The following is a 14,097-nucleotide window of genomic DNA, read 5'->3' as shown; positions in this document are numbered from 1 at the left end:
TTGATTAAGGCGTTCAATTGGTTTTTGCAGAAACTTTTCACACAAATGGCAGGAAGGAAGGTAATGACACACTATTTGGATGACATCTTTTTTTATTTTTTTTATTCTGTTTATTAAAGGAACAAACCTGCCAACAAGTACACTCCATACATTTGCATCTTTGCACAGTTCGTTTGATCTGTTTTCTTTTTCTTGTATTGTTTAACATCTTTTGCATACTAGACAAGAGCAGTTTACTAAGGCAAGGTTAAGTATAATTCAGTGTGTTACTGTAGACAGTCACTCCTGTTACTCCTACACACGGCTAACTAGCCGACAGTCAAAGTCCCCTGTATTGTACCCAGCCTCCCCATATTTTGTCACACTTCTTTGGCAAGCCTCTCCCCTGGAACACCACTTTCTCTGCATTGCTGGATGACGTTTTCATGGTTGGTGTCAAGAAAGTTTGTTGTTGTTTCCGGCTTTGATGCATGATGTGGGTGTTCCCTTGGAGCCCGAAAAGACAGTTGTGCCTGTGCAGGTGCTTACTTTTTTGGGCATTGAGTTGGATTCCCACAGGATGGAGATCAGATTGCCAGAACAGAAAAAGCAGCATTGTCTCGAACTCCTGGATAGGATCTTGGGCAAGGTTAAGGTGCAGGTGAAGAACATACAGATCCTGCTAGGTCATTTGAATTGTGTGTGCAGCACAGTAAGGGCAGACAGGATGTTCTGTAGGAGGTTGGGTTGGGCTCTGGCAGGGATGTCCCTCCCACACAATGTTGGAGTGAAGGAAGATTTGCGGCTATGGCATGTATTTCTGAGTGAATGCAATAGTACTCCCATGGTGAGATTGGGGAAGCAGGTGGAGTGGTCTGTTGAGCTGTTTTCAGAGGCAGCAGATGGCCACGGCTTCAGACTCTTTTGGCAGGGTCTGTGGTGTGAGGAGGAGTGGCGGGAGGCATGGAAGCGGGGGACAGAGCATTGACCTGGAGTTTCTCCCATTGGAGGTTGCAGTCTATCTTTGGGGGTGCCAATTTGCCAACAGAACGGTCATGTTCAGCGTGGAAACATGTCAGTGGTGAGCATTGTCAACCGCCAGTCAGCACAGGACCCGAAGATTTGGCAATTGTAGTTTTTTTTTGTGTTAGAGTGTTTGCGCGCAAATGACACAAAGCACAACATATTGTGGAAGTAAATAATGAAATTGCTGATGCTCTTTCTCGTTTACAGAGGACGAGATCCAGTGGGCATGCAACATGGGCAGATGAGAGGAAAACTGAGATCCCGGCATATTTGTGGTGGTGGGCAAGAACCGTGGTGCAACTAATCCTTGGCTTGTTGTCAGAGTCTACCCACAGGGCCTATGAGCTTACATGGGATGAGTTTGTGCAGACAGGGCAGTGCAAAATAGCAGCACGGATAGAAGGCAAGCCAGGTAGAATGATGTGGTATACTTCATTATGTCTCTGACTTACAAGGGTCTGTCGGCCATCACTATAGCATGTAAGTTGGCAGGAGTGGCATTCTTTGGGAAACTATTGTGGGGGTTTGAGCCGTCAGCGGAGGAAATGGGGATGTGTATCCTGGAGGATTGGTCAAGAAAGAAGGGCAGTGGGGAGAGGGTGCAGCGCCCCATCATGCTGGACATATTGAAGCAGGTGATTGGAATGTTGCCGCATTTTTGTAGGGATGATTGGAAGGCACTCCTGTTTGGCATGATTATGGTTTAGTTGTTTTTTGGGTGCATTTCGAGTAACAGAGGTAGTCGGCTCTAAGGTCCAGGTGGTGATTTGTTGGCAGGATGTCGGGACGCCTCATGGTGCAGTTCAAGTTTGGATACCAAAATCAAAAACTAGACTCGTCTGGTACGGGCAACTCTGCGACAAAGAGAACATGTCCGGATGCCCGGTTTGCCTTTGAGAATGGTGGGTGTTATTGTGCCGGCAAAGGGGAGGAATTGGGGAAGGTTTCCGGCATGCGAATGGTATATGTTTTCCAACATCGGAAGTTTTGGGGGTTTTGTAATTCGATTTTTATGATGTTCGGTCATGATGTATGAGGTATCAATTCCTAGTTCACATCTCAGGATAAGGAGCGATGAAGCTGATACCTCGCTTGTTTCAGTTAAAGTGGAAATAAGATGTATATATTCTCAATGTTGAACAGACAAGGAATTTTACATAATTTGTTCATTAACCACATGACTGCTAAGGCAATTCCCCTCTTGTGCTGGAAATTGTTATAGTTCATAATTCATGACGAGCTCAGCTCGTCATGAGCACACGACCAGTGTACTGCATGACGAGCTGAGCTCGTCATGAGCAGCGAAGGGGTTAAGTGATGGTCATTTGGGTTTATCACTGAAGAATGACACCATTCTCAGTTTTCTAGTGAATTTAAAGAGCTAACAGCACCAGCGGACCTTCAGTGCCGCACCTCGTGCCAGTTCCATTGTTTACAGATGCTGTGCAGCTGACCCCTACGCCAGCCGTTAAGTGGCGTTGCTGTGCTCCAGATCAAAAGGTTAAAATGATAAGTGGGGGTGCGCAGCTCAAAAAGTCCAGAAAACCAGGAATATTTGAAAAAATTAACTTCTTTATTTCATATTATTCGTCTTAAAAGCAGATTTAATTCAAATCATCAGCCAACGTGTTTCGCTCCCACAAAGGGAGCTTCCTCAGGGCAAAGAAGTATCAAATGGCACTGTTCAATTCCAGCTAATATCTATCCAATGTGTAAAAACTCGTAGTCCAGCAATGAACTAGTCGTCGTATTGGAGGCCTAAGTGTTCGTCACATCTGCTCCTGTTTCTGAATATCGAGTCCTATTTCCGACCAAGCATAAATGATCGATCCAATCGAGATCCAACGTACCAATCAGCTGGATTCAGATGTGCGTAAGCTGCTGTTTTTCAACTTAGGACGCTGCTAAATAGGTAGACCCATATCACATGGAAGTTGACAAAAGTGTCTGATCAGTGAAGCAACGGTACGAGCAGCTTAGTCTGGCCAATCTCTGTGCTACTAGTCCAATTCTTCCAGAGGACAAAGGCAAAACAATCAGTAATAAGATTAGGAATCAAGAGGAGCAGAAAAAAAACAATATCTATGTTCAGTTCATCAGACTATTGTCCAATACTTCCAGAGCACAATTGCAAAAGCAATCAGTAATTGGATTAGGAATCATGTGGAGCAGAAAAAAACAAATGTCTGTGTTCAATTCATCAGAGTATAGCTCCCACTCAGCAACTGTGAATCACCATGAGCCCTTGTATTGTATTGTGGCTCTGGCAGTGTGTAGGCCATCAATACAGATTTCCTTAAACTTCTGAAACATGCAGCATGCCGTTCTGCACAGAAGAACGGCATGCTGCACATTTCAGAAGTGACCAGTTATCTTTGCAAAGGGGCTTCCACTTTGCAGCAATACGGATAGACCTGGTTTTAGTAACTTTTTATCCATTCGAACTAGAAACAGATTTTGGGGGATTAAAATCTGCAAATTATACAGCAGATAATGGGTTTTATGGCACATGTGGCAAATCCATACTCATGTAGAAAAGGCCACGACCTCAAAATCGTATAATTTCGATGCCTGACCTTAGTACAAGAATGTACGCGTTCTGCTAAGCATAGGTTTTGTAATGGAATGGGATGCTTCCAGTACAAAAATATCCTTTAAGATGTTTTGGATGACATTCCTGTCTATGAATGTTATTAGCTAGGGATAAGCCTCAAAACCCATGGGTGGTTGCATAGAAACGTCCATGTGCTACCTATGGTAAGCCCCCTTGATGCAAAGTAGCACCATTTAGGGCATAGTGCTACTTTGCGTTACTGTGGGCAACTTTCCTACATAAATCATGATTTGCGTTGGAAAGTAAATCCAACCACAACACTGTGTGCTGGGTTTGTATCACTTTTGTAATGCTAACTCAGCACAAAGAGTCTAAACAGGTACTTGTCAATATTATGAGGACAAATTGTGTTCTTCCTGCAAGCTAAGGTTACCAAATGACCAATGCAGAGCAAATGTTGCAAAATCAGAAGGAAATGAAGATGCCAAGGAGAAGGGGCCATTGAAGCATGAAAGAAAAATGGTTTGTGCCTAACATTGAGCATGCCAAATGTCTGTAGACACGTTCAGTATTGTAACGAAGGTCTAAACTTGCTCCAACAGCTATCATTTAATTATGGTTCTTGAAGAGTACTAAATCATACCATTTACAAACACCTAAAATCTCAGGGGTGACTAAAAATGTAGATGTGCCAAATCATCTAACTGCACAATAGTGTTTTTATCAAAATGGGAGGTCAATTTTCACTCTCTCTGTAGCACCTCATATTTATCTGCAGTGATTTTCACGAAACATGTTTCAATCATGTCTTTGAACTTCATGCTCCACACCCAACATCTCCCATATAGGATACACTAAATCCAAAATCCTTATCAGCCATGCATTCCAAAGGGGTACCTAGAATCACAAGGCAAATCAGAATCTCTCACAGCTTTGGCCAGAGTATTAAGCACTATATAAATAAAAGAGAACGAAACAACCACATCAGTGTTCCTGTTCTATAGCCGTCACAAGTGGTGAGGTGTGGATTCAGGCCACTTAGGGGTAGCAAGGGGGGTGGCACCGGGCCTGACCAAGGCTGCCTGCCCCATTTCCTTTTCAGGATTCTAGAGGAGGTTAGACAAATGGGGCAGAGGAGGCAGCGATTTCCACTTGTGATGTTACCATGTGATTTTAGTCAGGGGCTTGGCAACTTTTACTGCAACCAGTGCACAGGCACCACATCCCAGACATGAGAGAGACCCAAGCTTCTCTGCACTGGCTGCAGTTTATTTAACATCTGAGACACAAAAGGTGATAGAAAAATGCTGGCAATAAGTCTAAACATGGGCAGTCACTCAAGTGGCATTTTAACCCAAACTTCTTTTGCCCATCATGCCACCTCAGTTGGACTAGCCATATGCAAATCAGTCTTAAACTTGCTCCGATAGGAGCAGTCCACTCTGAACTACCAGATACTCCATAAACCAGAACTCAAGGAACCCAAGACCGGTTTCACACGGATTGAGGCTCTTTGGTCTGTTGTAGCTTGGTTCCGGTAGCACAGTGAGAAAGGAGCTAACGTCGGGGCATACCCTGGCCACTTAGTGTATTACATCAAACACATGAAAGGTGATGGGAGGAATGCTTGCAGTAGGTCTAACCAATGGCAATCACTTGGGGCAGCATTTCAAACGACTGTTCTTTTGCCCACCATGGCAACTCGGTTTGGACTCAGTCATATACAAATCAGTCTTGGCCCTACTCCAATAGGAGCATTGTAGCCCGAACTGCCAGGCCAGGTCCTACCTGCACCAAAACACAAGCAACCCAAGAACAATTTTACAATTATTCTTTTGAAGTGTCTCCCTGGGTTTAGCTCTGTGTGGTCTCCCTCTGGGGTGTGTGGGGGTGTGTGGAAGAGTCATTATCACAGAGAGTGAAACCGGTCCCAGGTAGCCACTAGTAAAACCCAGAACAGAGGCTTTAGCAGAGCAGAGATAAAAGTTTAATTCAGTGGGTTTGTGAAGGAGCTTGTCATGAGGTAGGAAAAAAGACAAGGAGACAGTGTGGAAGTTGATGAATATGGCGAAAAGGCAGCAGAAATGAAGAAAAACAAAAGGGTGCAATGAGATATAGGTGGATACAATATGATTGGGAGGAGGAGGACAGCTATGAAGGATAGAGATTAAGGAGGGTACGAATGGAGGGGTGGGGCTGGGATATGTAGTAGTGAGAATAAAGGAAGAGGAGAGACAGGGTAAGAAAATGAACAAGGAAATATGAAAGGCAGTTTGAAAAGAAAGATCTGAGAGCAGAAAAAAAGGGCAAGGATGAGAACGGGATATGGAAAGTAAGAAAAGGTAATCTAGAGGAAAGGAGAAAAGTAGAAAGGACATAAATAATAGAGACATGGGGAGGAAAGATGATTTGGTAGTGTGAGGGAGAAGGCAGATATGTGTGTAGAGTGAAAAGGAAACATATATGGAGAGGAAGAGCTATGGAAGTGAGATAGAAAGCAAGAAATTGAGAGGAAAAGAAAGAGAGGGGAGTGAAACATAGAAATGAGAGAAAAAAGGGAGGGAAAGAAAGGGCAATAAAATAACCAAAAAGGAGATAGGTAGACCAAGGCAAGGAGGTCAGAGCAAAGGAGAGGAATAAGATGAGAGATGTATAGTTAAGGTATAGATGTGACAGAGTAAGAGTGAAATGAGAGAGACCAGGGAGAATAGATAGACTTTGTGGGAGAGAGGAAAGTAAGACGTAGATTGAAGAGAGGAGATGGAATAAAGGAAAAGTGGAGCAGAGCGGAAATAAAGAAAAAAAAGTGGGAGTGTAAGGAAGAGCAAGGAAAAAAAAAACTATTAATAGGGAGGAAGGCGATAAGGACAAGCTAGGAGATCAAGGGGAAGTGGACAGAGGTAAGAAAAGGGTCAAGGAGGAGATAAGAGTGGCATGGAGATCGCAAATAGAGAGGAATTATAGGTAGAATGATTAGGAAACATGATGCAGAGCCACCCATGCCCGGGGTGCAGTAGCCCTCTTCGTCCCAGTAATGGCATCCTTTAATATCAACCCAGAGATGTGTGTGTTTGGGGGTGTCTTTTTTGTACTGGTTTGCATTAGGGCCCATTGCACCCTTACTATGCCACTGATTTCGGTAGCTTGCACACCGCACATGCTTGCATATTAAGCTGTAGTTTATCTTCAGTGTGCACAGCCTTAGTTGCAGTGCATGAAGCACCTTTAATCCCGCACATAGGTAAAAAAATTAGAGGGAACATTGTTCATAAGTGTCTGTTTAGACAGTACATCAGGGACGTAAGTCACAAGATTTAGTTATCACATTTCTGAGTTGAATTTCACACATTAATGAGATAAGAATAGAACTGGGTACCAAATAGGAATTCCATTTGAGTAGATCAGGTTCATACATTGGTCTTGATGAATTGCCTTTGATCAGGGTAGGACATAGAAAGCATGAGACATTTAGACCAGTATGTGAGTTATCCAGGAAGCATTATATTCTTAGGATTGTCTCTAGTTTTTCAGCTTTTAACAATGGCCCCATTAATAAATTATTCTATATGGGGTCTTTTGTCAATTTTAATCACTATATCAAAAACCAAGCTACCTCTCACTTAGATACCCTCCCCACAAACACTTCTGGAGGTCTGGTTATTCTAGACTTGAAAGCAAAATAAAAGATCTCCAGCAAAGAGACCTCTCAAAGGGTCGTTGGGCATTGCAGCGACAGCCCAACAAGGAGCTGCCGATGATAAGGCATGCCACTTCTTGATGGGTGAGGGCTCGGCTTCAAGAAGAAGACGTCTCTGATAACCTCAACAGGTCCAGGCATCTAAAGTGATAAGACTGGAACTTTCACCAGGGAACTGCACTCAAGGGACCTCATTCACAAAGGTAAACGTAAACTTCTTTGTAAGTTTATGATTCTATACTATTACAAAGGTATTTTATTATTAGTATCGTTGTGACAGCAGAGTCTCCGCACACACAAAGAGAGGACTGCCATATCTTTTTAAGTAAAAATTTAAAAAGATACTACTAGTAAAATACCTTTGTGAATAGCAAACAATCGTTAACAAAAAAGTGTATGTTTACCTTTGTGAATCAGGCCCCAAAAGTTTGATACACATTTACATGGAGGGAACCTGCTGGACCGGAATTCCTCTCTGTCTCTCATATTGTTTAACACATGCACAAGTTCACAACCACAACTAGGGGTGTGTAGGTTAGTATATCTGGGAGTGATAGGTTTACCGCTTGTATGCCAAATGCTTCCTCTGAGGTACAATTATCTTGGCTAAACCATGCTGCTGGACTGCTGAGCTGTGCATACATCATTGCTGTGCCTTAGAATATCTTCATCAGTTTGGCCTTTCATAACATTTAATCAACCACATGTTTGCAACTCAGTTATTCATGCATCTTCATAGAGTCTGCCAACAAGGCATCCTCCATTGTGTTTTACATCACCTTTTACAGATGACTGTCAGTGACCTATCAATGAGCGCTGCTTTCCTTTGTGGTTTTTACACCCAGGCCATGGTTTTATATGTCCCTCTCTACACAGTCAGACCAATGAGAGCTACATGGACACCCTGATAAGACGACTGCAGCTCTACTCCAGGAACCTGGAGCACCTGGTGGAGGAGCGGACAGAGCTGTTCAAGGCGGAGAGGGACCGCGCCGACCGCCTGAACTTCATGCTGCTGCCGGGGTATGTGGAAAAGAGCCACCTCGTATTGTCTCACCTATCAATACATGTCAGTGCGCTTTTTGGGTAAAATCACATCAAAAGATTCTATATGAGGCATACATTGAAATAGTGTAGCAAGACACTTGCCACATAAGTTGTAAGGTACGATGCTGCCAGCAAGTGTATTGCTTTTTTATCGGCATAAAGAAATCCAAGAATGCGTCAATATTGTAAGTCTGGGAGTAGGTGGACTTCTGTAGGAGGTTCTGAATTTGTTTAGATCACATGGCTTTTCAGTTACTCAGTTTATCTCAGTACCATGTGGTCTCTCTCAGAACAGAGCTCCTCTGTCAGGCACCTAGGGCTTCTGTAGTCCGAGCACAGACCCTAATCGTATATCACTCTAACACCTACTATTTGTATATCATTAAGTTCCTCTAAGCCACTAAAATACATTATTAAGAACATTCAACTCTCTGGGGTCACCCAGTTCTGTATGAGCAGAAGGTATTTTCAAAGATCTGCTATTGCAGGCACCCTTGGAAATTGCTTACATTTCTCTTTAACTATTGGTATGGTCCCTTACTCGCTGAAAACAAAACAACTTTGATTTTGTATCAGACCCTACTCCTTTAACAAACTGCAGCTCAGTACCTACTTTACTATACCCAACTGGGATTCTGGAGACAATTGTTGTTAACCGACTACAGCCATTTATAGGATGGCATGCATTTCTTGACGAAGTCCTGATGGACCTTTCCTGCCTCATGCATGGAATCCATGATCAGAAAAATCCTGGGGGTTTTACGGTCCTGGTGTCTCACTGTTTGTCGTTCTCCAACGACTAGTGCTCGTGCTGGGCTGGGTCATATTTTTCTATCCAGAAGAACACATGTATTTATCCAGCAATCCTATCAATTAGCCCCTTATTCCATGGCCCGTGTCCTATTTTGTGACAAAAAGCAATTGCCTCTGACACCATGAATTATACACTTGATTTTTCCCAATGTCCTATTTTATTGACATTGTCAGCAATTTAAATATTTTGCGTTTTCTTCAAAAAAGTTTTTCGATATTGCACAATTGGGTGTTAGCACATTTGTTTAGGTCATCTCCTATGATAGAACACATTCAACATATAACAAAAATTAAATAGATTCATTATGACATTTCATTACACAACATTTAAACAATACTCAACATATCACAATAATAAAGAAAACTCTGATCTTAGTGTTGTTGCTCCTAAAGCACACAAAAAGTATTTCAAATTTGTTGCTTTGCCAAGTTAGCTGAAGAAAGATCAGTCCTACTTTATCTCAATAGATTAACTGTCTTTGAGGTATAATTATTATCCACAAAGAAACAATAAATGTAGTCCTGTATGAGGTCGGAGAAGTCTTTTAAGCTTTTTTTGGCCGTGGTGTGAGATGCATCTCTCACTATATGTCCTATTAGTGTGTTAGGTCATAAGGCATCTGGTTCTCCTGGCCTGGATGGTAAGCCTACGCGTTTCGACCTTCTGTAAGATGACTGGAAATAATTTTGCAAAGGTCTTCATCAGGGCTCATAGTTGTGTTTTGTAGGACATCATGCTACACCTGTGGGGTTGTAAGGGGCATGTTTTAGTTGTGGGGTCAGGAGTCTTATATACAATTGTTTGAAAGATGGAATTAAAAGGACCGGGAGGGTCACGTACCCTTATGGTAGAACGATGGTTTCTCTTGTTCTCTTTTCTTTGTGTCTTTACATTACTTCGATCACTGCGCCCAGCGTCGTGGGTTTTTTTTCTTTCTGGGAGTGGCCCACGTTTAGAAGTCTTTACCAGGGTTAATCTGGAATGTGCTGGAGAGTGGAGACGAGGAGGGACAGGGTGATTATTTTTCTTTTAGGGCGCCGTGTTATTTAGAAAATCGGGTCGATATCGCATTGTTGGCAGAATGTTCATATTGGGCTGGTTTGTTGGCCCAGTCATATGGGTCGCTACATAGTTACTCAATCGTTATATATGGTGTGGCAAGTACTGGAGGGTTCCCCCCAAGCGTTGTGCTAGGTAGATTTTACATTACTGTATCGTGGACATGTCGTACCTTGTAGTTTTTTTCTTCCTGCCGCGTGTTGTTATTATCTCCGGCGGTTTTGCGATGGCGTTTCTTTGTTTCGCGGCGTTCCTCCGGTGCCGGGTTCGTCAGTTTCCTGGATGGGACAGAAGTTCCGATCATTGGCTGTTTTTAGACTTGTCTTTACCTATCTGCGTTTTGATTGGTCGCACTTCACTTTGGTGTAGAAGAAGCTTGCCTATAGGTTGTGGAGCGCGTTGCCATGGTGCAAGACGCTCTCCGCTGTCCCAAGGTTGTTATGGCTTTGATTCTTTTTCCTTAGCGATCCCGTGTCCTATCTTGCGCCTCATTCAATTTTTGTTCAATGTACATTTGATCACACATATGACGCACATTTTCTCCTTTGTGATCAAATATTATAATTACGTTTATGAAACTTGGCTCCACTTTAACATTAGTCCTTCTTTTAGAGAATGATGCATAAAGATGAGACCTACTAGTCATTGATGAGTAAATGAGCTTTAAATATTAAGAATGTAAACCCATCGTAAACAGAGATAACGATGGTAGGAGCACCAAAAACCCTGTGAACTATTGTTACCTAGGCCATGACAACTGGGGGCTAGATCTACGAAGCAATTAACCAGTCGCAAACAACATTTTGCCATGTACGGAAGGTAAAATATGACTCAGTAACTTGTTACTAAATCCCATTTTGCTTTTGCCATTCGGTATTAGGAAGGGGTGTGTTTAGGGCATCACTTCCTAATACCGAATAGCACTGGTATGTATGAATGTTTTGCGACCGGGAATGCTGTCCCAAAACATTTGCAGTTACCATCAACTTCAAGTTGGTGGTAACCAATTGGCAAACGGGAAAGGGTCCCCAAGGGACCAAAATTATTTAAGAGCAAGCAGTGGTCCTATGGACCACTGCCTACTCATAAAAAATGGAAATGTAGCTTTTAATTTTTAGTTTTGAAACGCATTCCCGTATTCCTTTAAGGAAAACGGGCTGCATTGCGAAAAAAAAATATTGCTTTATTTAAAAAGCAATTACAGACATGGTGTTCTGCTGACCCTAGCAGGCCACTATCCCTGTGACTGTAGCCATTTACAATGGGTCGCCAATTGCGACCTGCTTAATGAATATTGATGAGGCAGATCCATTTGTGACCCACTGCGAATGGCTAACAGTGTCATACACACTTTGTACACCGCAGTTTGCGATTTCCTAATAGCGAATTGCTAAAATTCACTATTAGGAAATCACAAACACGCTATTTTGTACATCTGGCCCTAGGAGTCTCTACCACTCCATTCATTGCGGTTAAAAACTTGGGTAATCTGGGTAATATCATGGATGCACAACTGACCATAGAACCCCACATTTTCAGTGGAATTAAAGTCAGGTTCTTCATCGTCAGTTAGTAAAAAAGATATTTAGCTTTGTAATCTTTTCCCTTCAAGACCAAGAAACTATTAGTGCTGCCAGGAACTGGCTATCCCAACAGCGCTTTACTGTTTTACTAAGCCATCAAACCTCAGCACCGCAGAACTCATTTACAAACCTTCTTGGCTATCAAAAAGCATACGCAGTGCGAAAAACAGGCTTTGCGACTGCAAAAATGTTTTAACTGCACAAAAACCCTTTCACAAGTCAGGACTATTTTCCCAAACTCTTAAAAGGGTTTTGCAACCAATTCCGAATCACAAATAGAAAAGGGAAGAAGAAAGGGACATGAAAGAGGCATTTCCTCCGATCTGGAATTATAATGGAATGTATCACTATTTTGCTGCCATAAATGCGGTTGCAAACCATTGAGAAATTACCAACAACATAAAGGTGGGACTGATATGCAAAGGGAAGCTGCCACCAGGGGCATCTTCACCTTTGGGAATTTTGTTGAGAAGCCTCGGTGGGAGCAGGCACTGATCCAGGGGACAAATGCCTAGGCCCTACGATGTGTTCCAAAATTAGAATTTTTTTTTAAAGCAGCAGCTTTTCTTTATTATGGATACAAGTTGCTTAAAAAAAAAAGTTTCCTGTTTAGGAGACCAAAAGCGAGTAGGATGATCTCCTTTCCCTTGCAGACCACCATCCCTGCATTTGCTGCCTTTTACGGGGTAGCAACTTGCGATCTTACTAATCAATATTCATTATGCAGGTTGTTTTTTGAACCCCTGTGAATTTGCTCTCTGTAATGCTCACGGCCAGTTCATAGGTACATTCTCATATGCAGAGTGGTGGGTGTGCAACTTGCACATCCTTGGTTTCTGAAAAGGAATACTACAACAGGCCCTAAATGCTTTAATACATCTCAAATGTAATGACTGTATCCCCTCAGTCTTGTAGTCACTTTTGTTCCAGGTCCCAAAAAAGGTTTAAAATTGCATCATATTTTTTTGTAAAGTCCACTCTGCAATGCATGAACTAGATGAGCAAGTTTAATTACCTTGAGTAAGTCTTTCCGGTGGATAATTTAACTGCAGATTTTTCACCTTGGAATATCCCCAGGTGCTAGACTGGGGCCGAATAATTTTCTAGCAGTGGTCCCATGTGTTGAAGGTGGCATCGTGCTCCTCTGCACAAACTACAACTGCCCTGAAAGTGATGGAATGGAGTCGCGTATATGCACCACCCCCGCATGCTGATATCAGTTTCTGATTTCCTTTCCTTGCCCTGCTCTGACATACGGAGCCTGAACAATTGTTGGTAACAGTGCGGTGAGCACAAGCTTGGGACCTTTTTAGATATTAAAAAGAGACCCCTCTGCTGAACAGGGAGGTGGGAGAGCAGCAACTAATCTGCGGTTAGATAGAGTATCCACCAGAAGGAGCGTTAAAAAGGTAAGTAACTTGTACGTCAGATGGATACTTCTAACCACAGGTTCCTCCCCTTGGAATAGCTATCAAAGCATTACTTACAAAGTTGGAGGACCTGTGTAGTGGACTCAAACTAAAAAATCTTGCAGAACTAAGAGGGTGAAGAGTCTTTCCCATTGGACTTGCTTGTCAAAGCAGTAGTGTTTTTTTAATGTATGCAACGACATCCACGTTTCAGCTTGGCAGATATCTAGGACAGACACTCTTGCACCAACACAGTGATAGTGGCCTTGGCTCTGGTGGAAGGGACTCTCAAACATTCCAGGGCATGCTTCTATGCCAGTGCATAGCAGATCGTGATGCAGAGAACTATCCACCTTAACAGGGTCTTTTTCTGCACAACCTTCACTACTGTGGGCCACAGAAAACCCCCAGAAAAGCTGACTGCTAATTTCACATTGGTACGATCATTGTTAAAATTTAAATCCCTTTTTGGGTCCCACCAATGGAGCCTCTCCTTTCTTTCAAAGGGGGGGGGGGGGCAAAGAATGCTGGTAGAGTTATCTATCGGCCAACATGTAAGGTATTCACAATTTTTGTAAGAACGCCTGAGTCCGCAGCACCAGTTCGTCTGGAAAGAAGGTGTTGTAGTGCAGTTGCACCGAAAGTTTCTGCAAATCACTCATGTGACAGACTGATATAAACGCAATGAGGAAGACAGTCTTCAAAGTTAGAAGACCCAATGAGCAGTTTTGAATAGGCTCAAAGGGCATACACATAAGGAATGTTAAGACTAGGTTAAGGTTGCACCGGGGCTTAACAAATGGCTTTGAAGGAAAGTGTCAAACGTTTAATAAACCTCCTTACAGAAGGTTATTTTTACAAGGACAGTTGGTCTGACAAATGTGAATATACCAAAAGGGCTGGCAAGAACCTTTCACAGTGCCCACTGC

At 42.7% G+C, this 14,097-nt stretch overlaps 1 protein-coding gene across 1 annotated transcript in view; it reads left to right on the top strand.

The window, feature by feature from the left end:
* LOC147747989 (guanylyl cyclase C-like) overlaps positions 1-14,097 on the top strand; it is a 679,125-nt gene that overhangs the window by 539,292 nt on the left and 125,736 nt on the right. Inside the window, exon 21 of the mRNA XM_086957579.1 lies at positions 8,133-8,279. Within this exon, the coding sequence (XP_086813705.1) occupies positions 8,133-8,279 (147 nt within the window). The remainder of the gene's footprint in view (positions 1-8,132; positions 8,280-14,097) is intronic.

This window comes from Lissotriton vulgaris, chromosome 1_1, assembly GCF_964263255.1.
Source record: "Lissotriton vulgaris chromosome 1_1, aLisVul1.2, whole genome shotgun sequence".
Lineage (NCBI taxonomy): Eukaryota > Metazoa > Chordata > Amphibia > Caudata > Salamandridae > Lissotriton > Lissotriton vulgaris.
This window is presented reverse-complemented; position numbering and strand designations above follow the sequence as displayed.